Source organism: Lemur catta, chromosome 18 (genome assembly GCF_020740605.2).
Source record: "Lemur catta isolate mLemCat1 chromosome 18, mLemCat1.pri, whole genome shotgun sequence".
Classification (NCBI taxonomy): Eukaryota; Metazoa; Chordata; class Mammalia; order Primates; family Lemuridae; genus Lemur; species Lemur catta.
This window is the reverse complement of record NC_059145.1, coordinates 17,188,464-17,213,274: the sequence shown is the minus strand read 5'-3', so window position 1 is coordinate 17,213,274 and position 24,811 is coordinate 17,188,464. Positions and strand designations below refer to the sequence as shown.

At 34.2% G+C, this 24,811-nt stretch overlaps 1 protein-coding gene across 1 annotated transcript in view; it reads left to right on the top strand.

The window, feature by feature from the left end:
• CHL1 (cell adhesion molecule L1 like) overlaps positions 1–24,811 on the top strand; it is a 192,504-nt gene that overhangs the window by 120,137 nt on the left and 47,556 nt on the right. Inside the window, exons 5-10 of the mRNA XM_045530402.1 lie at positions 1,746–1,933; positions 13,089–13,211; positions 14,563–14,733; positions 15,699–15,746; positions 17,501–17,627; positions 22,253–22,437. Of these exons, the coding sequence (XP_045386358.1) occupies positions 1,746–1,933; positions 13,089–13,211; positions 14,563–14,733; positions 15,699–15,746; positions 17,501–17,627; positions 22,253–22,437 (842 nt within the window). The remainder of the gene's footprint in view (positions 1–1,745; positions 1,934–13,088; positions 13,212–14,562; positions 14,734–15,698; positions 15,747–17,500; positions 17,628–22,252; positions 22,438–24,811) is intronic.

Here is a 24,811-nt window from a genome sequence, read left to right as displayed (position 1 = left end):
TCTACTTAGTGAAAGTAGCATTAACCCAAAGTTAACACATTTATAAACAACATCCTATACATATTTATTATTGTACGTCTTTAAATTTGACACGTTATTCTATGAATAGGTTATTTTATTTTTTTAAGTTGTCATAGAAATATTGTCATCTCAGATGTCAGAATACTATTAATATCTGCATGGTATATTAATACTACTATCTAGTATTGTTTTATTAATTAAATAATTATAACTCTAGGTGATCGTAATCACTGATGAGCTTTTTCAAAATACCTTCTATGTTTTGGGAGGGAGAAAGAAATATGGACATATTGGAAGTAAGGAGAAAGAAGCTGTTGGAAGAATTTCAGTTATTAAAATTCTGGGTGATTCTGAAATGGGAAGCAAAGCTAAATGCTTTTATTGACCTGCATGATTATTTTATATTCATTAAAAAGATACACACTTACTGAAAATTGATGATTTTAAATTGTATTGTGAGTAACATTTTTATTGCCCAATAATTTCACATTTAAAAAATCATTATTAGTGGATTATTAACATTAAATTCTCATTATTTATATATTTTTACTAAATAGAACATATTCAATCAATGTATGAAAATATGGATAGAATTTTAATAGAATGAGGAGAATTTATTTAATCAATGTGAATATAGTTCATCAATACCATGATATACATTAACAAAATTATCATGTCAAAAGATAATAAGATACATTCATCACTATTAAAACATAAAACACACCGAGGGACGTAAAAGAAGTTGGGAGGGTGGTTGGGCATGCATACTCCTAATGAAAATATGTCTCCAGTGAAGACTTGTTATTCTTGTTGGAAGAAAAATCAGATAGATTATGTAAGATTATAGTGTCCTAAAATACACCCCAATTTACATGGGAAATTTTTATATAAAATACTGAGTAAAATCTACATGGTAAATCATTATTTGTCTATTAGATTGATAAAAATTTAACAAGGCTATTTACATCACTGTCCATAGAACCGACACTCTCTCATACTGGGTTAGGGATTTAACTATGCACATTATTTTTCTGGAATATAGTTCTGCAACATTTATCAAAACTATAAAAATTCCCTACATTATTTTTCTAATGATCTCATTTCTAAGTAATTGGCATAAAGATACATTTGGACAAGTCCCCAAAACATAAATATGTAGGTTGTTTACCACAATATAAACATAAAAGATCATAAAAGGGAAACTATTAAAATAGTTAAATAATTAAAATAATAACCACATAAAAGAAAATAATGTAGTCATAAAATTGTTTTTAGTAGCATTTAATTAACTCTAAAAATCAATTGGCAAAATGACATATTCAGTATGGTCTCATATATGTGACAAGTATAAAAATTTTGGTAGGAAATATGAGGAAATATAACAGTATTTGGCTTGTGTGCTTTTGGATTTTGAGTGAGTTCTTTACACATACACAGATGCAAACAGAAATTATATACATTATATTCATTGCAGTCTCAAAAATATTAGCAATAATCCTGCATTACCTTTTTAATTAAAATATTTAAAAATAACTTTATTAAAAACAAAATTAAACTTATCTTAAATTTACAAAATTTACCTTAAATTTTATTCTCTCATTTGTCAAGTATGTATATATTTTCCATAAATCTTGGTTTTATCACTTTTGTGCATTTGTTTATAAATATTTAAAATTAAGAAATGATTATTTTTCATGATTATTAAATTTAGTTTTATCTTACAGATTTACATGGACTAAGGATGACAAGCCTTTTGATCTCTCTGATCCTCGGATAATTGTATTTAACAATTCAGGAACATTCAAGATCCCAAATGAAGGGCATATATCTCACTTTCAAGGGAAATACCGCTGCTTTGCTTCTAATAAACTAGGAGTTGCTATGTCAGAAGAAATAGAATTTATAGTTCCAAGTAAGTATTATAATGGAGAATTCATTTTACAAATTTTTAATGAAGTGTTAAATAAGAGTTATATTGGGCTCTAATGAAATAAAGCATTATTAATTTAATTGCTTATATATGTCTTATATTTTATTTATAAGGGAAATTCACTTCCAGGTCTTGATACTTAAAATTGAATGACCTTAGAATGCAACATAGTTTTGCTGTGTTTCAGTAACCTTATATTTAATATGGAAAAAAATAGTATCTGGTTTGGCTCATATAATGAAAATTAAGTTAAATATATTATTAGTTAGATTTGGCTAAATTATACTGCAGTAATGGACAATGCCAAAACCCCTGTGTCAACATAGTTATTCCTTTATAATGTGGTTTGCTGTGGATCTGGCAACTGTTTTCTAGGCAGCTTCCTTAGTGATCTGAGCTAATGGAGACACCATCATTCTGTGGTTGCATCATGTGAAACATGCCACCTTGGTCAAAGAGTCTGGAACAGAGAGCATGAAAAATTGTACACTTCCAATGAGAAGTTACACAGGCAACTCCTACTCATATTTTGTTAGGTGAGGCAAAGCAAGTTGCATAGTCCCACCTAATATCAATAGTACAAGAGCCTATTCGGAGAGGAGAACCAGCTACTGGTAATGTCTATAAGATACTTTGCTATCAGAGGTGTATTTATCAATAATTATCACTAAGAGAAGTTTACTTTATCACTAGTGTATTTGGCCTATGTGCAAGGGAAATCCAATGACCACTTTCTACGTTTGGTGGATTATTATCCCTGATGGTAAGGTATTCAACATTACACAATTCTAACTAAAGGCTTTGCAGGGTAATTTCTTATGTATAAAACTATCAGTCAGCTTCTATTTGGAAATTTCTTCTTTTAGAGTCTTAGACACTGAAAGAGTTTAAAGAAAGTTCTAGACTTTGCAGAATATGGACACTTGATTCTGGGGAGCAGAATGTCCACAAACTTCAGAAAAATAAATAAGAAAGAATCCCAAAAGCTCAGAGACGGCATTGTATTTAAATTGTTATAAAGACCTTATATAATTTTAGAGGAAGGACTATAGATCAAATTTCAACTCATAAATAAAGTGTTCATCTTAAAATTTATGGAGTAATTACACTAAAAGTATAGGCAAAAGTGAATATTATTAAACTATTTGGTACATGAGAGGGGAAGAAAATGTAAGAAAGAAGAGAAAAGACAAGCAGAAAGAAAAAAATGTAGAAATAAGTCCCAAAATATCACAAATCAAAGATAAAAGTAAATAGAATAAATGTTCCATATTAAAAAAGCTTTAAGTCCTTTATAACATAACACAGGTAAATTATAAGGGTACAGGATTTTTGAAACTAAAATGATGGAAAATATATCTCAGATACATACTATCCAAAAGAAGGTAAGCATGACTATATTAATATCAGTTAAAATTGACTTTATTTTAAAAAGCATTCTTGGAGATTAATTCACTAGGCATATAAAATATTGAAATGCATGAAGCAAAAATACAAGTATGAGGAGAAATAGACAAAAATAACAATGAAAGAAATATATTAATATTAACATATCCCTTTCATTATTTGGTAACTCAAGCAGAAAACAACATCACTAAGCACACAAAAGTTTAAAAGAGCCCAATTACAAGTTCAAACTAATAAACACTTATAGAATATTGTAACTAAAACTGCAAAATGCACTTTTTTCATACACATAGAAAAAAATTATACTTGATGACATATTGAGCTGTGAAGAAAATGTAATCAAAATGTGATTAAGCTAGAAATCAATAATAAAAAGAAAAGTGAAAAAGTCATATCTTTGAAAACTAATAAACATTTCTAAGTGACTCAGATCGAAGAGAAATGGCAAAGGAAAATCGAATATATTTCTACACAATATTGATGACAGTGAAAATTCTACATAACAAAACATGCTTGATGCGTGAAAGCATTATTTAGAGAGATATTTATTATCTTAAAAATTTACATTAGAAAAGAAGAAAGGATGAATGACAATGATCTAAGCTTATAAGGTGACATAATTTTAGTGTGAAAATGAAGGAGTCAACTTAAGGCAACAGAATAAAATAGAGTAAAGGAAGAAAATAAGTATAGAAGCAGAAAATAAATCCAACAAAGTGATATGTAATTTTTATAGTGAAAAGTATACATATATTTATCCTAAAACACTAAAAGAAAAATAGAAAATAAATCCTTTTCATTGATTGAAAGACTCAAAAAAGTCAAAATGTCAATTCTCAATGGGTTGATGTATGGAATAATTGAAATCTAAATCACTATAGTTTATTTTTTGTCTGTCTGTGGAATGCAACTAGCTGATTCACAAATGTATTTGAGGAAAAAAGAGTATTTGAGGAAAAAAGAGCCAGATTTGGTAGAAACTTTTGAATAATAACATCAAATCATAGGGACTTGGCCTTGTCAGATATTAAGACTCAATATAAAACTTCAGTAATTAAGCCAATATGGCTTTGTGCAGGCTCACACAAATTGGCCAGTGAAACAACATAATGAACCCAGAAACAAAGCCTCACGTATTTGAAATCAATACAAGAGAACCAGTATGGATTTTCTTTCTTTCTCTTTTTTAAACTAAGTGGTATGGAACAATTGATAATTCACATAGAAAAACCTCATCTCATATAAAAAAATCATTCCACATGGATTAAAGACTTAACCATGAAAGGAAAAAATGTTTTAAAAATTAGAAGATGATGTGGACAATCTATTTTTGAGATATAAATAAGGGAAGATTTCTTAAAGAACTGATACTAAAGCCCCATTAAGGAAATCATTAGGAATAGATTCTATCACATTTGATCTTAGCTCCTCTTTTTATCAAAAGACCCCAGAAAGAAAGAAAAAAGTTAAGCAACAACTTAGAAAAACTTACTGACAATGCACAGAAGTAAAAATATCATGTATTTATAAATACTTTTACATATCTTTACAAAAAAAAATGACAAAGTGGCAAAATATAAAAATGTGAAACTTAGATTGGAATGGCTAAAAAAAATGTAAAAATGTGTTTAGTATCATTAGTGATCAGAAATAGACCAACTGTAACACAGATAATAAAAGCATTTGATCCTACCTAATTGGGAGATATTACAAAGTCTGAGAATGTGGAAATATGCAACCACCAGAACACTTATCCACTACCGATGAGAGTTTAGTTTACTGTTGGGTTTTTGGAAAACATTTTGTTCTTGCCTCCCTAGTTGAAGATGCTCTCAACCTATGACCCAACAATTCTGTTCCCGTGCCCATTTGTGCGTTCCATGTCCATGTATACCAGGAACATTTGTGGTAGCATTATTTGTATTAAAAAATACAAAAAACTCAGCAGTCCACTTACAGTAGAATAGATACATAAATTGTGGTGTATTCCTATAGAAAATACTGCTCAGCGATAAAATGAACTTCAAGAATGTGTTGAGCAGTAAACGCAAATCCTGGACAAATACATACAGTGTGATTTTATTTATATAAGTTCAAAATATGTAAAACTAAACAAAACATGAATAGGAGTATAATTTTATTGTGGTAAAATTATATTGAGAAGCAAGGGAATGATAAAAAAAAATATTCACGAGAGTAGTTACCTCTCATGGAAGTGCGATTGGCTGGGATCAGAGCCAGAGAGAAAGGGGATGATGATGTTCTTTTTTGTAAAATGGGTTGTGGGTAACGGGGTTTTAGTTGCATCTCTTTCTTTCTTTGTATTCTTTACATTTATTTTATAAATGGTCTTTCTATATAGTTAGAATGAATACGGATGTAGCACAGTGATTCGTTTCCAGTAGATGTTCTGGGTTATTGAGATATTACAGCATAGTAATGGAGCAGTGACATGTAAATCTGGAAATTGGTCTCAGGAGTTTAGATTTGAAATGACATTCAATAGGAGATTTCATGGATTCTGGATCAGAAAGTGTTGCCATGAAAATTGTGGTTAAGAATCATGAAACTGTATTTTAACTGAAATAAGACTAGAAATATAAGGGGGGGTGTGTTTATGAGAGAGAGAGAAAGAGAGAGAGAGATTAAATATCTGTTGTAGAAGACACGGCGTTAGAATGATCCCTAACCTAAATTCTAGTGGTTGCTATGGAGACCGAAAGGAAAATTCAGCAGCTAGACCTATTGCAGAGAAAGAAATGACACATTTTAGTATAAGATTCTGCAATTAAGGGTTTTTTAAAAATATTTTTTCTCATTATCGAAGCAGACCAAGTGAAGACATGAACAATGTAAGGATAATTCTGATCAGATTATGGGGGTATTATAGTTAAGAGATGGGAGTTGGATCTGAGCTATGTAGTGGATAATTGCTCTATTTTTCTGCTGCTATAGAAAAGAGCAAAATAAATTGGGTTTCTTATGCATCATTTCCAGTCTCTCCTGAAATTACTGTATCATCTGACAGCTTTCTGTAACCATCTCTATGTTAAATAGGACCACCACCCCCTTCCTTAGGAGTTTATAAATCAGTGACCATTTAAAGTTTCCTACGACCTTTAACAATTGACACTTCTCTTAAACTGTAGAGAATTGATTCTTCTTATATGTGGATAGAAACTTTCCGATTCGCGTTTTAGAATTTATATCTCTCAGTCTCCTGGTATTATTCCCTACACACAGAAACCTTTACATACAATGCTCAGTTTTCTATTTTCAACAACATTGCAGTTGAGTTTGCTGGGGAAGAGTGAAAGAAAAACAAACAAACAAACAAACAGAATGTACCATTTTTAAATACATGAAAAACTATTTAACTCAATGTGTTTTCCAAGAAATGACATAGGGATTTTGTCAGTGAATTATTCAACAAATCTTTCTTAAGCTCTCCCCATGTGCGAGCCACTTTAGAGTGATTTGGGATATAACAATGAACAGAAACAAAGACTGTACATCCTGTGGACGTGGCAGGGGTGGGTCTGGAAAGGATGGAAGCTATTTTCTTGCCTTCGTTATCCACCTACCAGTAAGATTAAAATGTTAATATAAATATTCTTATTTTTGCTCGTTAATACTACCCAACCTTCAGGGCCCAGATTAGCTTTCTCAACGTAGCATTCCTAGACTATCCCAGCCTATGCTGATTTTTCTTTTCTCTGATTTTTTAAGCAACTTTTCTGAGGTGTCATCTACATGTCATGAATTTTACATGCTTTAAGTGTACACTTAATGATTTATTTATTTATACATTTATTTTTTTAGAGACAGAGTCTTTCTACGTTGCCTACGCTAGTCTCGAACTCCTGGGCTCAAGCAATCCTCCTGCCTCAGCCTCCGGCGTAGCTGGGACTACAGGAGTGTACCACTGAGCTCAGCTAATAATTTTTTTAGTGCTTCTTTTTTTAGTGTAACATCATCATAATCTAATACTAAAACATTTCCATCATCACAAAAAGATTTCTTGTGCCCATTTGTAACTACTCTTTATTCACACCTCCAGGCATTAGGCAACTACCAATCTACAGTCTGCCTTTCTAAATTTACATTTCTGGCCATTTCATATAAGTAGAATTATATAATATATCAATTTTTCCTTATGGCTTCTTTCACTTTGCATGTTTTTAAGGTTCATCTATGTTGTAGCGTATATCGGTAGTGTGTTTCTTTTTATTACTGAATAGTATTCTATTATATGGATATGACATATTGTTTATCCATTCACCAATTGGTGGGCATTTGGATGGTTTCCACATTTTGGCCATTATAAACAGTACTACTGTCACACTCTTTGGAGTTTTTAAAGCATTTAGCTGTGTACTGTTTGGGAGAGTGTGTTGATTATTATATGTAATTAATTAAGGATCCTTAAAAATGAAAAAGATGCACTGGGTGCGGTCGTTAATGCCTCCCAGCACTTTGGGAGGCCAAGGTGGGAGGATCCCTTGAGCCCAGGAATTCCAGACCAGCCTGAGCAACATACAGGTAGACATCATCTCCACAAAAATATAGAAAAATTAGCCCTCATAGTGATCTGTGCCTGCAGTCTCAGCTACTTGGGAGGCTGAGGCAGGAGGATTGCTTGAGCTCAGGAGTTTGAGGCTGCAGTGAGGTATGATGACGCCACTGCACTCTAGCCTGGGCAACGGAGTGAGGCCCTATCTCAAAAAAAAAAAAAAAAAAAAAAAAAAGAAAAAAGAAAGAAAGAAAGAAATTTATCTTTCTATCATATTCTTTCTTCTCTGCATTGCCTTGTAGATGCCTCAAGAATGCATATTATTAGTGATTAATTTATTGGTTGATAGGCTGAAGAATGAAAACATGAATGAAGGCAATAATACAATTTCTGCATACTATTACAGTAATCTAGGAATTGACAGACTTAGGGGTGAAATTGTCTATAAATGATTTAAGAATTACTAATGTGCTAGGTTTCTCCATTTCCATAGCTTGCTCAGTTTCTTCAGGACAACTACCTTAAGATAAACCCTGGCTTTGGACCAGTCTGGTTTAGGAGGAGTAGAGCAGGAAAAGCAGGGTGTGGTAGCATGTGCTAGGTTCTTTTACTAATATGTGAAAACCGACCCAAGAAGATCAATTTGTTCAGTTGAGAGTGCAACTTTGAATTTTAAAGGTTTAATTAAGTTCGAGGATTTTGCTCTCATTCATCAGAGTATGTGAATGACTGGAATGAAATGGGCTGAATTGGGTGTCCTTCCTTCGCGTGAATTCATTAGGAGCTCATAGACTGAAAGGCAGTGTTATTTCTCTGTAGTCCTAAGTGGATTAATGGGGTACTCTACAGGAAATGGGAATCAATTAGATCTCTTTACAGAGGAAACCGGAGTTGGAGGAGATGCAGTATGTGAGCTCAGTAGCATGCATTCGCGACAATAATGCCAAACTGTAAGCAATTTGCCAAGTGCATTCAAACAAAATGTAAGGCACTCAAAAGCTCCCCACGCCAGCCTGTAAACAGAGTGAGAAGTCAAAATAGATAGAGCTCTTTGGCATAGGAAGATGAGTCCAAGGATGGGAAGAGGAGAAATAATTTGATAAACAAATCAGAGGCTCCAAGTGAAACACACAGCATTTCTTCCCATCTGGCCCCCCAACCCCCGAGAAAGTTAATTCAAACACTTGCATAAAATGACAGAAGTTCTTAAGATATACAGGAAAAATCAAGAGCAGAGGAAAATTCTTTGTCCCGTTGCTCACCTTATCTCTACATGTGCGGCTGTTTGTACCAAGCAAAGTTAAAATATTTGAATAGTAGCTAACGTATATTGAGTACTTTTTAAGTGCTTGGCTCTATTTTAATTGGTTCACATGAAATACTGTATTGAAACTTTGACACAAATCAAATGAGTTAGGTGTCATTATATTTCCCATTTTATGGATGAGGAAACCGAAATGAATTAAGTTAACAGGTTCAAGGTCACATAGACAGAGATGAAGCCAGGACTCACCCCAAGCAGCTGACTCCAGAGTTCATGTGTATAACCCGATACTATACAGTGGTGTCTATACTTTGATCATTCAGGTAAACATCCGCTAGATCAGGAGAAAGGTGTTATACTTCTTTGTTGAAAATACCTTAGTAGTACAGTGGCAGAAGTATATGGAGTTGGGAGAATATAGGGAAAATTTTTATTTTTGTTCCTTGAGTACCAGAGGAAGATAATCTTTAATGTTACGTAACTTGGTAGTGGTTAAGACATTAGTGTCTGGTTTATTGAAGTGGTTAGTTAGCATGAATTGTACTTAGTTAAATTACCCTAATGCCTTTTCATGACTACTCTTCACTATTAAGCATGTTGGCTTGATGGACTTACACAGCTTAGGTTTTATAATATCCTTATGCCTAACAAGCTTTTAACCTAGTGAGGCTTCTGAGGAACTCAAAGAGATGAATTCAAAGGATTCCAGGATGACAAAAAAGTAAAAGAAGATGCACAAAGGTAAGGATATTGGTATGAAGCTGCATAGCCAGTCGGTTTTAGAGCCTAGGCTAGAACCCAGTTTATCCTATAGGATATCCTATAGATATAAATCTGTTTTCAGAAGTCTTTTCTATTTCAGGTATAAAGATGGTATTTTTTCTGTATATTATTTTGAAAGGATTGGGATGATGAGTGTTCAGAATTCTTTGACAAAAACTGAGGTTGTAGAGTTCCTGCAGATTTTGTATTTGCAGGTTTGCTGTGTCTTGATAGCTCTCAAAGTAAGACTGGTGTGCAGCTAACTTGTCTCTAGGAAAATTCTTCATGCTAAGTTTTAACTGGGGAAGTTTTCAAGAACCTAGATATGAATATATTTGAGTGCCTTATAGCCTTGGAATTGTTACTAGAAATATTTCTCCTGCACAGAGTAATAAATGGGAAAGCCTATTGGAGAAGAGCAAAGAGAGGGAAGCTGTGATATACTTGATTTGCTGAAGCAAATAGACTGATAGTGACATTACGTAGAAGGGAAATTGATTTCAACTAGACTTGGTTATAATGGGATTTCTAAACATTCATCAAGTTTTGCTTAGGTAGACACTGATGTACCAGTGATTCTGATCCTTTTGCAGAGAGGCCATTCAGGGTCAAGTCCAGTCTTGTGGAAACACAGTTAAGTGATTTTGGTTTTGGTGTTGATGGAGTACCCACGTGAAATATGTTGGCAAGCTAAAGGAGTAGAGTTACCTCACATACACAAAACATTATTGTGTACAATTTACTTTTTAAAAGTATTGCATGTGTCCAAACTCAACAATGCTAATGTTTATCACCAGAGAAACACAGTTAGTAACTGTCATTGGCTGGAGTTATTTTTAAATGGAGCTGTTTCTTTATTTGAATTGAGGTAAACTTTATACCTGCTGCTGCTTTATAGTAATTAAATTTCAAATTTATCTGTGAATGTTTAAATTTTCACTTTCTAGCTTGGCATCAGCCTCACTAAATAGTTTCAAAGTCAAAAAATAAGACTTAAAAAAATCCCGACAAATGAATATTCTTTACAATACCATAAATTAATTAATGTCTAAATATTCGTCCCTTTTTCCCAATGTTAGTTTCATCTTTAGTTAAAAGCTGTTCTGAAGATTTGTGGCATGTAATAAAGGGTTTGGTAGACTTATAAATTTTCTTTTCTTTACTTTTTTATTATTGATGCTTTGGAAGCCAGTTGAATAACGTATTTACATTTTCAGCATTGGAATTTTATAATCTAGATTTAATAAATGCAGGGTTGATAGTGCTTCACTGAAAGTATTATCCGTTTGTATCTCTACATTTTTGAAAGCCCTGAGGGAGCAGCTCTCCAATTAGGGGTTTATACAACTTATTAATTAGCTACTTTACGATAGATATTATCCAGTGAACTGTGTGTTTATATTAGGCACTGTAAAGTTTGCTTGTTATAGAAGAGGATTACATGTCCTTTCCATTTTCCAATCTGTTTCCCTTCCTCTGTTTCCCCTTGTATCTGAGTATAAATAGATTCAACAACTACCCAACAACACTGCTAATTTCAATGCCAGTGTGTACTGGGCTTCAGTTATAGTGAGTAATACTAAACAAGTGATTTGAATTTGAAGTTTTGGGCACATAATAGTTTTGTAAGTTATGACATCTTATTTGCATAAGGCGTACTTTCTGAAAAATAACTTTCATAACATTTGCTTTCAATTAAAGCCAAGGCATTACCAAATAAATAGCTGGCATGATATTTTATCTGCAAGATCTTAACACAATGAATATACTCAACATACTTGCCTGTCTTTTGATGGAAATTTCATGCTACTTATAGCAAAAATGTGATTCAAAGATGGTTGTCATTTCAAATACATTTCCAGAGTTTTTCCGGGAGAAATCTGATAGAGTGAGTTGACCAGGAGGGACTCCAGTGAAGGACTGTCACATGGCTAAATGTGTAAAGAGAACTGAAGCCTGCCTTCTGAAATTGCAAAGGCACTATAGTAACCACACTGCCCCCTGCAATGTTGAGCCTTGAAAGGTCCTTGAATTTGGACAAAAAGCAATTCACTGTAACCAGCTGGTGCATCGATAAGGGAAATGTCAGCAAATTCCCTCAACCACTAAAGAGATGGATGGGGGTTGAGGGGATGTAGGACAAGTATAAAGGAAATGTACAAAAAATGCACAAAGCTTCTCAAGAGGAAATTTTTCAGTAAATGAGTACATCTTTAGACTTCCAAGAATAATGATAATCTGTTGTGAATCACAATTTTATGAATGAAATACAGAATTCAGAAATTAGGATATTCACTATAAATTCTATGAGACCAGGACTGTTATAAATGACTTCTTAAGGTTCTTCTCCTCCATAAGAGGCTGTGTAATTCTGTAATGCAAAGGCACCAATATGATGTTCAGGCAGAATACATTTTGAATATCCTTATACATATAAATACTTTCATAAAAATACTTTATGAAATATTGGATTTCAAATTCTGCAGAGTTCTGACTTATATTCTCATTTTAACTGCATTGCACTTTTAGGAAATTGACTCCAATGCAGAGTGGAAACAATACATTGAAATACTGGCAAGTCTCATTTCCTACATCAATTCCATTTTATTTAAAATTTCACTTACTGGGAGTACGTCCAATGTGGAAGGCTCTCTTTGCAACTTAAAGTGGTCATGTTTGGCTTTCCATTGCATTCTTACCATTTTCCCCATGTGGGCTTTGAATATTTTATTAGTGTGGTTAATGCTCTGAATGGAATATTTCCCAATCACATTCAAGGCCTTCCCAATAAAGCAAGAGATAGAGAATATGTAACTGCCTAAAAAGAAATCAGTATTTGGAAAAAAAAATTTCATATCTATAAAAACTAAAATGAGCAAATCCTGTGACTCAGGGTTTACACTTCTGGTCAGAGAAATATGCACAAGCATAGTCTTGCCTTTTTGATGTCGCATAGCAAAAATATTTTTGTCTAGGGTTTCAAAATGTAGAAATATTTTTGAAGTTGTGTGAGAATGCACTCCAGGTTCCTAACAGCATTTACTTCTACAGGGGAGATGGGAGAACCAGGATCTGGAGTTTTGAATTTATTAAAAATGCTCAATGTTTGAAAAAGAAGACTGTGTGAAGGTAGTTGTAACATTAAAAACTAATTTTAAAATAATGTCTTAAAATTATTTTTTTTATACCAGGTGTTCCAAAATTCCCAAAAGAAAAAATTGACCCTCTTGAAGTAGAGGAAGGAGACCCAATTGTCCTGCCATGCAACCCTCCCCAAGGCCTTCCCCCTTTACACATTTATTGGATGAACATTGGTAAGTAATGCTCTGTTCTATCAAAAATGGGGCATTTTAGTTTCATCCATCATATACATAACATAATGAAACCAAAGGCAAAATATTAATATAAAGTTATGAATGTGGAATCAAATAGATTTTAAAAATTACATTCATTTAAAGTCTGTCCCTCATCATAAATATGCACTGAACTGTGTATGTAAAAACACTGGAAAACCACTAACTCTATTGCTTGATTTCATCATATTTGAAAAAAGAAGAGTCTACTGATATGATAAAGTATGTCTATAAAGAAAATATTTTCTATATTCCAAACAATGTACTTACTTTTGGAATATAGTCCATGTTAAGTTGAGGATGGAGTGCGTTTGTGTTGCTCTCTTAATATTTCTCTTTTAGTAATGTTCTACCTGCTAAATGCAAGGACACACCAAGAAATTAGTATTAACCTTTGAGCTTAATTTTCCAAAAATCTTTCCTGACTCTTTATTTGAAACTTCGGCTTCTTATGAAGTCCACTTCTAACATCTGCCTTAGCAGTACTGCCTAAATATTTTTTCATTGTGACACACACAGAAACATGCTATTTTTACAGCACTCAGAAGAAAGCCAATGAAGCTACTCTGGGCTGCAGCCCAATGTTCCAGACTCCAATTCCCCTCGAAACTTCCAGGCTGCATTCAGGACAGGGAGATTAATATCACAGACATAACTTTTGAGGAGCTGTTTTAAAGAAATATGATTCTATGAAAAGTAAAAATCAGGTTATTATCCGAATTGACCAGTTTTCAGTTAAGTCAATACAGAGGTAGAGATCCTGATGGTAAAGAGTCTGCCACTGTGTGTCCACCTGTGGGCTTCTTTGGTTAATGGTAAAAAGTATGATCCCAGGGTTTTTTTTTTTTTTTTTTTTTACTTTTTGCTCACCCATTGCTCCTCTAGTAAGATCAGACTTGAGAGGGATGAGAAGAGCAGACAAGAAAAATCAAATCAAATGAAATAATGCTGGCAATTTGGGAGGTTGGGGTGGGAGGGTCACTTGAGTTCAGGAGTTCGAGACCAGCCTGAGCAAGAGTGAGACCCCGGCTCTACTAAAAATAGAAAAATTATCTGGGTGTGGTGGTGTGTGCCTGTAGTCCCACCTACTTGGGAGGCTGAGGCAGGAGGATCGCTTGAGCCGAGGAGTTTGAGGTTGCAGTGAGCTATGATGATGCCACAGTACTCTAGCCTGGGTGACAGACCAAGACCCTGCTTAAAGATAAAATAAAATAAAATAAAGAAATAATATAAAGGGAAGGAAAACAAAAAAGGGAGATGAGGCAACATAAGGGACAATTGCCCTTTTCAATGACAAGATGTTTCTTTTCAGAATTAGAACATATCAAGCAAGATGAAAGAGTATACATGAGCCAAAAGGGAGATCTATACTTTGCAAATGTGGAAGAAAAAGACAGTCGGAATGATTACTGTTGCTTTGCTGCATTTCCCAAATTGAGGACTATCGTACAGAAAATGCCAATGAAACTAACAGTTAACAGTTGTAAGTCCAAATAATTTATCACTCCATCGTGTACACTGAATGCCAATGTGTCTATAATTTCATTCTGGCTGAAGCCATTTAAAGCTGAGTTGGTATTTTCTGCCATTGTTTAGTTCAACTCTAGAGACTTCATCCAGATGAAAGAGACATCTGCAGCTGCAGATCCACAGTAGCTCTGTCTCTCGCAGCCAGAAAATCAAATCTCAATTTGCGCAGCAAATATATTTCATTTGATGTCTGCAGGATCCAGTCATTTTCAGTGGGTGAAATATACAATGAAATTCCAGGATTTTCTAAACAAGTCTTCGGCTTTAATTCACTGTGCTCTTGGAGGAACCAGCAGACTGGAAAAGGGGGAGAAAATAACAGAGTCAAAAATGAATCAATATTATAATTTTTATGATATCAAGCTTTTTTTTTTTTTTTTTTTGGTCCTTTCTAAATTGGCAAAGCTATTTGCATAGCTCTTCTTCCCTACTTGGTTCTGCAGATGCCAATCTGGGTTCCCAAATGGGAAAAGTAACTAATGGGAGGATGAACCATAAGATTCAAAGGGAAGAGATAATTCCCAACAGTTCACTGACTGGATAAATGGCCCTGGTATAGTTGAAAATTGGCATTACCATTTCATTGTCTAATTTGGTCCATGATTTTTTCATTTTTATGTGTAGATACACCATGCCGGGGCTTCACTACAACATTCACTGTAACATTGGCTGTAATTCTCTTTAATGGAGCTGTGACTTGAATCCCCTCCACTTGGGTTCATCTGTGGTGATTCAAGATTAAACTCATTCTGAATTTTTTTCTCTATAAAACTGCTTCTCCAAGTCGATGTTCTAGTGAAGCATGGTTCTACCTCATTTTGTAATTTTCTAAGAGAAAAATATGACTTTATTCTTTATTGATATCAGCATCTACCATTACATTTGTGGTTTTTTCCTTTCATTTTTTTTTCATTTCAGTAAAGCATGCTAATGACTCAAGTTCATCCACAGAAATTGGTTCCAAGGGTAAGTGGAACACCTGTACAGTGTTGGCATTTCTTTTCACCTTAAGTAGCTCATTGTCATCTCAGAATTTAAATTTTTCCTTTAATGCCTTCATGAGTTTATTAAAATACTAATATTTCTGTTAAGGAATGCTCCTTAGCATAGAGGGTCCTATTGCCCTCCTTGTCTCTAAAATATATGCAAGGAGAGTGATCTTTGTAAATATATAACTATATAAACATAATGAAATATTTACATGTAATATAATTAACGTATAAAGGATAGAAATAGATATTTAATGAAGTAATTACTTTGGGTCTCCCAAAATGTCTCTTATGGTATTTAAGGCTGAAAGTTTTACAAAAAGAAAAAAAAGAAAGAAAGAAAGAAATGGTTAAGTATTAAGAGAAGTAAAGAAAGCACTGGGTTTAATGAAGTTAAATGGAAATTTTTCTTGCAAGATTTCTTGGAATATTTAATATGCAACTCTACGTTATTACTCTGACAAAAAAAAATATAGTTTATAGCATTTTCCAAGTTCATTTGGCTGTGGAATCTTTTTTCATTTTTTTTTTTTTTCTGTAGAATGTATACCAGAACTTTTGTTCTTTGGAAGATGCCCGAGTAAATCTGAATTATGTAGGCCAATAGGCTAGTTTTCTATAATGAGAAGAGTCATTTCCATGAATGCAACAAATATTCTTTATATCATGTGGATCAGTGACTTGACTTAGATATTTCGTACACTAGCAACGTAAGCAGTGGTAGGTGGAGCCTCCTGTTGGAGAACTCTCAGTTTTAAGGCAGACTAATTCATCCCCAACATAATTTTCTTTGACATAAATAACTTAAACATAGATATTGCTATATATTCATGGCACCCAATGAAAATTATTGCACATAGTACATATTCAACAATTATTTTTTCAATAAATAAACCTTTATAAGGAAGTATATAGCCAGGTGAACACGGCTTCAGGTATCTTTCATACTTTCCTTCTGATAGTAGAATGTCAGCTATTTATTCTCTTTCCATATCATGTGAAATCACATTGACGTTGGATGAGAAAAACAATTTATGTTAACATTTAAAAATGAAGTCAAAATTTGCAGGGAAATGGAAGTCTCCTAATTTGCTATTGTATTTGAAACGTATTTTTAACAAAGTAAGAAATGGGACATTTGAATTTGCTGTTAGTGAGAATGCTTGCTAATCATATCTTAATGTTTCTCTTTGAGGGCCTGAGACTGTAAGTAGAGTTGCCTAAAGCGCTCAATAAATTCACAGATGTCCAGTGTCTACCTCAGGCTTTCTCAGTCAGAGTTTCTGGGTGCAGGGCCTGGGAAGCTGTGTTTTTAATAGGAATCTTATCACATACTTAGGCAGATTAAATTAAAGCAACACATACAGCCATCAAACATGACCAGGTTTGATTAAAGTATAGACTATGAAATTGCAGACATCAAGGAATTATTTATCTTGAATAATGTTTGAACTTCTTCTGAATTAGAAGATGTGGTTTAAATCATAACCTTTGTAAAACTTGATGCTTCATAAAACTTAGGAAACACATCTGAGGGACAGCCCATGCTTCATAGTAAGAGAGGAGTCTATTTAAATGGAAATATATTGAAACGTGTATATATACATGTATGTGTGCATATATACACACACACACACACACGCATGCATGCATATGTCTTCAGAAAGATTTAGTGCCACAGAATTTTATCTTTGTTTGAAAAAAATCTGACTTTTCTCTTCTATTTTGTAGCAAATTCAATCAAGCAAAGAAAACCCAGACTGCTGTTGCCTCCTACCGAGAGTGGCAGTGGCAGTGAGTCTTCAGTCACCATCCTCAAAGGGGACACCCTGCTGCTTGAGTGTTTTGCTGAAGGCCTGTGAGTAACCTGACTCCTGCTCATGACTTTGTCCATTCAGTTTTGTAAAGAATTAGACACCAATTAAGAATGTGCTTGCATATATACTTTTCAGTTATTTCCTTTTTTTTACAATATAAAACCTATTAGTTTATTTCTGAAGGAAGTAATTTATAGTTTACAGACTTCAGGCAGTAACTGAGACTGACGTAAAATTAGATGTCTCTGTTAATTTGTGATATTTTGAATGGAGGGGACAATGACAACATTCTCCTTCGCCAAGTCTAATGTCATCCTTAAAGCATGAGGTTGTTAGCAGTCAGCCCATTGCTATCGGTACCTGGGTTCTCTCTCTCTGCTATTATCTTGTCTCACTCCTGTTTGCGATACTACTAGCTCTTCTCCCTTTTCAGGTTCCAAGGAGCACAATTTATCTTATATTTTACCCTGCTGTTCTTTGTGAACAAGGAAGTCCAGACGGTATAATTTAAGAGAGTTTCACATCAAAACCTAATTAACTGAACTGTCTTCACCCCTGAAAAAGCAATGTGCTTTTTCAAATCTTCCAAGAAAGCCATAAGGGGTCTTACTTTGTCACCTCTTGAAATTGTTACATATATTAACTACTGTAAGTCTATGTAAACAGGGACCATCTTATTTAATGGCTGGTCATACAAGATCTCTTGTTTTTACCACTATGGCTCCTCCCTAACATTGGGAATACCATGGGAAAATGCATTCCATCTTCCTGGCATCAAGTTTACTAATTTGAACCATCATCTGTTTGTAAGCTAAGGGCTTTTGGGAGTCACATTAGTAGACTAAGATTTGAAATTTTAGCAATCACATTCATTCAGAACTCAGTGTATTTTCTGAATTACTAGTTTTAAATTAGATCATGAAGAAAAGGAGTAGATTTTAATCATTTTATAGCCCCTAAGTTTATAAATTTCTCTCTCCATCCAGCAAAAATGCCCAGGTTACTTCTCTGTCATAAACTGCCAATGTGTATTGACATAAATTAGTTAGATGTGCCATGATATGGCCTCTGTTCAGGAAGTTTTTTCTCTGTATTATTGAATGAAGGCCACATGTTCATTTTGAATTATGATGGTAACCACTTGTTCTACTGGTCATATTCATATGTGTTTACAATGGTAGAAATTAAATTCTTACAAGGTTCATCACTATTTTGGGTGTTTGGGTGGGGCAAACCGTTCAGTAATTCTTTTTTCTTATTTCCCACGGATGCCATCATTTACCTGTCGAATTGGCTGGCAACTACACAGACTGTCCTCAAAATAATAGAAACACTCTCATGGGCTTTTTAGAAATGAAATGTCATTAAACAATATATAAAAACAAAGTGGACATGAGAACTTGTCCTTGAACACGAAAATTCCTGATGTGCTGTCATCAGAGTTTTCACCTGAAGTGTTTTCTTCTAACTTGTTCTGGGTTTGTGTTGAGTAATCCTATCTGATTTGGTCCTCTTTCAGGTGACGATAATGTATTTTTAAAAAGTTGTTTAAAGTACATTAAAACACTTGTTCTAAGAGTTTTCTAAACCATAAACCTCCTCTAGTAACAAAAATAATTATAGCTAAGACATTGTAGGGGCCAAGGCCCTTGGTTCCCTGAAGGTTCACTGAAAAATCACTGACATGAGGCAGATTGATTAATAGAAGAAAAGGCACACAAATGTATTTAATGTGTATACCCAGGAGCCTTCAGAATGAAGACCCAAAGAAGCTGTCCATGTTTATGCTTAGGTTCAACAAAGTATAGACAGCAGTGTGGAAATATGATTGGACAAAAAGGATATTATCTAATGCTAACAGACTGAGTGGGCAAACCCAGCAAGGCCTGTCTGTCTAGATTCCTCTTGGCCTTTCTGAGCATGCTTTCCTTCCTTCTGGGTGTGGGACAAGACCCTCTCTGGAATGGGGGTCTTATGACTTACAGTCGAACAAGGTGGATCAGATAATTTCTTTATATTCAGTTTTTACACAGATTATTTGTAGGTTTTATAGCTGGCTTTCAAAAAAAGGGGTTCTGGTTTTTATGACTTGCCTTGGAGAAAAGGAATTCTAGTTTCTATGGATAGCCTCAGGGGAGAATGGGACTGAGACAGGAGGGCAGGAGAAGGTCAGAGAAAAGCTTTTGCGTCTGAGGTTGCTTCTAAGGCCTTCATGTTGGGATATTGTTTTCTGAGCCCAGTAACATCCTGCTACTATTTTGTGTCAAGCACTATGTTTTGCACTTTCCATTAGGAGAGGAAGTTGTTTATTCCTCAGGAGCAAACGGTAATAATATTATTCCTCAGGAGAAGTGCAAGCAGGGAGTCCTACCTTCAGTGAAAAGATTGCATTTGTGCACCAATTCACACTCGCTCACTGCCTGCAAAATAGCCATAGCCGCAGACTCATCTGCACTGCACAAATTGTTTTGTTTTGTTATGTGAATTCATGAGTTTCAGCTAGGTATGATTCTATCACAAGGTACTACTTTATAAACAAAAAAGTGTATAAATAAATGTTGGCCAGACAAAAACCTGAACAAAAATTTGAGATTATTATATAGTGTGTGTTTTTATATAAAAAGGGATTAAGCAATATATTTTTCCTCAAAATGTCTTTGCTCAAATACTGTTAGTAAATGCTCCTTAAATTTAGAGGAAAAAAAAGGAAAGGAAAAAAATTGGTGAGAATGTAGCTGAAAATTCTTGCCGTGGTGTAGACTTTTCCTGAGATAAATTATATCACACATTCACCTAATACTTATAGATAATCATTTTCTTTTATGCTTTCAGGTAAAAGATATTAGGAAGTTAGACTAGTTTTCAAAGACTGGGGGAAAAAAGAGATCTTGCAGAAAGTGAGATGCTTGCACTATTAAAGCATGAACTCATGAAAAACTGCTGTTTTGGGGGAACTGAGGTCCAGAGCAGCCCCTAACTTGGCAAATTGCCATTTTGACAGACGGAGTGAAAAACAAGCAGTTAGGAGACCTGGGTTATGCATTCTGTTGGGTAGTGCACTCAGGAAGCCAGTAGCTAATACACTCTCACAGCTGCCTGTCTGAGCATCATTACTGTTTTCTACAGAAGTTTGTCATGTGCTCTAAGCCTGGTAAAATATAAGATCATTGTTCCAGATCTGTAAGCCAGGTTAGTATTTGAGACCTTAAAAGGAGGGGGAGAAGAGTAGATATGTGTAGATTCTAGGGCCTTCATCTTTACCTCCAATATTTTTTGCGTGATAACTGAATCATTTTAATCATTCGCTATCAATGCAAATAATTTGAGAACATTGACACAAACAATTTGAGGTAATTGCTCAATTATTAACTAGACACCAATAGGTCATTTGACTATAAGCATAGATTCTAAGACTATACAATTGGGAAGGACATAGATTATAAAGCACAAAATAATAAATACTGATAAAAGAACAAGTTTAGAGTAGATGCATTTAAGTTCTAATATGTCATTAAGTATTCCATTGACCTTAAGCAAATTAATTTCTTGGTGCTTCAGATTCCTTACTGGTAAACTAATGATAATAATGCCCACCTTTAGAATATGCTTAATAACATAAAGCTATTAATGATAAAAAGAAATATGGACAGGACAAAAGAATCAATAAAATTAGCAAAATTTTCATCTACTCACCTACATAGTCCTACCAGGGAAGAAGGAAAAAAAAATTATTCATCATTTAGAATCTGCCATTAATGGTTTCTACATAATTTTTAAATCAAATAAGTCATATAGGGTACTACTTTTCCACTTATCTGGTTTTCACCAGGAGGGATTTTTCTTAAACCCAGCTGGTGTCATTCCCCAGTCCTATTTTCCTCCCTACCGTGTTTGAAAAAAATTATCATGTTGGTGTGTGACAAGTTATGACTCTGGATTTTGGTTTTTTTTCACTGTTCAGTTTGTTTGTTTTGATTGGGTGAGCTAATATTTCAAAATCCCTAAGCAAGGGAGATTTAAGATTTAGTTCATTCCTCCTGTCTTCTATTTCCCACAAGGATGAGAAAGCAACTTGGGTAGCATTGTCTGTGCCACAGACTTCAACTTGCCCTAGAATGGGCTGTTCATCACTCTAACCAACACATCTGGCTTTCACACCTGAGCCACATCCTCCAATATCAGCTGATATCAGCTTCACGTGATTAAAGGGGAAATCATTGCTTCTCCCTGCTGACTGTTGGATCCTACTTTACTGTATTTTTCAAACACACAGGGAAGAGGGCTGTTATCTCCAGCCTCTGCAAACTCCCTACAGGGAGATTTTCATACTTGAAAAATATCTTGTAATATTATTTCTATGAGCTCCAATTATTTATCCTTTATCCAGCCACACCTAATCAGCGCTTATCCTCTTCGTAGAGGACAGAGACAATTTCTGAGGTAGCAGACTATTAAAGGAATATTCAATGAAAGAACCTGTTCTAATGCCAATGTTCACCATTGACAGAGGTATGAATGTCTGTCCACTGGTAAGGTTGATGCGATTCAGTGGAATCTGAGCACATATGTAAAAGCAACTTGGTAAAGGATGTGTCCTGAAGATTTCTTTATATTTTCCACTTAAAAAATGTATGTGCATTTGTCTGTTTGTTTGTTTATTTTTCAGACCAACTCCAAAGATTGATTGGGTAAAAGTGGGTGGTGACTTACCAAAGGGAAGAGAAAAAAAAGAAAATCATGACAAGACTTTGAAGATAGAGAATGTATCCTATGAGGACAAAGGAAATTATCGCTGCACAGCCAGCAATTTCTTGGGAACAGCCACTCATGATTTTAATGTTATAGTGCAAGGTACATTCCCTATGTTGGTTTATTCTTCTACCTTAAAAAAAGGTAAATTCATACATATAGTGGGCCTTTGCCTCTAAATCACATATATTAAAACAGATCAATAGTTTCAACTTTTAATTGTAGTGTGGACAATTATATTATACTTCAGTTAAGCAGGTTTGTCATTTACCTCCCAAAAGCACATAAAAGAGACAAATGACAAGAAAAGATCTCACAATGGGGATTAAACACAGACAATTCCTATGATTTGTTCAAATAGTCATTAAACCTAGTTTCCTGTATCATCATATTGTAAGAAATGATTTTATTGTAATATACATATGACACTGCATACTATCAAATCATAAAAGAAGTAGTAAGGATTACAATGGAGAAAAGAATTGAAATGGGCCTGGAAGAAAACTTGGACTTTGTTTCTTAACCCTGTAATTAACTTACTGTGTCCTTGGTCACTTTATTTCATGTTTCTCTACCTCAGTTTCTTCTTCAAAGAAGTAAGACAAGCAGAAAATCATTGTCTTAACTCTTTCGAGATACATCTTTTGGCCATTTTCTGGGCTCAGATGATATTCAATATGTTATTTATGGGGAAAGAAAAATAGACTGCGGTCTGTATGCTATAAATATGAATAATAGTTCCCTATCCAAAAGTGCAAAAACCATGTTATATTCAAGTCACCTTCCCTCTGCAAATCCAATCATTTCATTTGTTGTATTTGTAGAAATAAGTAGGTGATGATGACATCATTTTTTAAAAAATGGGGCAGCCACAAAATGTAGATATTGGGGCTGTGCCTAGTTGGTAGATGTGAAGGTTACCTAGTCCTCCTCTGAATTTAATTGATGCAGACTGCTTTCTGCGGATCTGATCACATTGAGGCCGTCCACCTATGGTTTAGTTCACTGTATTGATCAAATTAATGGAATCATTACTGCATTTGTACTTACTTAGTGCTGTGTACTTAACTATTGAAGGGAATTGCCTCTTTTAGGCTACCATTTAGTGACTGTGTGCTCTAGGGCCCCCATTAATATTCCAATAAAGCTCACCTCTTAGAGCTTCAATTTGCACAGGGAACACCTAAGTAATGGCTTGTTGTTTTAATTAATGGGGGGAAAAAAGAGACTCAGACACAAATTCCACTCACAAGTAAATATTAAGATAATTAAGATAATTGATTTAGCCAGGTCCCTGTTTGAAATAACACTGTGTTTCCAAGTCCTATCCATAAGGGGTATTACTAGTTAAGATAGGAAGAACAGAAAACTAAAGACAAAAATTTTATTTTTTTTGGCTTGACAAAAGCAAAACCCATGTAAGAGAAAGCCCAATATTATGTATTAACATCAACATCTGCCAACAGTGAGATATTCCTCTGACATTAAATTATTCACAAAGAAATTCGGATAGGAAGAGTTCAAAGGATTTATTTTATGTATATTTTAAGTCATCATTTGATGTTTCTATGTAATTTGGCTACATCGTGCAACAGGGATCTTTTTCTATAAGCTCCCCACAGCCCCTCCACAGCACACACACATACTCACGAACCAGACACGTCTAATTGTTAGCTTCTCCTACTGCAAGTTGCTGACTATTAGAAATCCTTCCAGATGGCTGGAACATTGCTACGGTAGCTGAATATTTTAACAATCTGGCCACGGTTTTCTTGACTGTAAGACTGGAGCTTTCAAAAGAATTGCAAGGGCTGCAAAAAAAAAAAAAAGGAAGGAGAGAAAATCAGAGATGTGAAATTCATTATGCAATTTAAAATGTTGACTGCAGGACTCCAAAGGAATATAGGTTTCTTGGACAAATTGTTTTCACTATTCATAAAACACCTATTAGCACTATTGAAATGTAAATAATGTTTTTATGAGGAACATTTAATCTTTTTCCCTTAGTGAGAAACTACTAAATGTACCCTCAGTTGTATGTTTTAGGAGTTTCTCTTTACCCACACACGTGAAAAGCAAATTGAGCTTAAGAAGTCTTTTTTTTTTTTTAAGTGTGAAAGCAGTAAATATAACCTTCATTAATCATCTGGATGGATGAGTTCACTGTTATTCAATTTTCTTCTGCCTTCCTGCACCCTCTCCTTTTCCTTTTTTTTTTTTTTTTGTCTCTTGTAGAAACCCAAATTAAATAACAAAGATTAGCCATATGGGAAAATGGCAATGCTGTTGTGTCATTTGAAAATCTAGTCCATTCTGAAAACAGCCGTTGTGCTTAAGTAAAAGCTTGAATTGTATTGTGTCTTCTCTGTTTGTTATATTTGTTCCTTATTACTAAACACATGTTATTTAAGCTATAACATCCTAAATATGAAATCAAACTGCATTTCAAATCCTATAATATAAATAAGCAAAACCA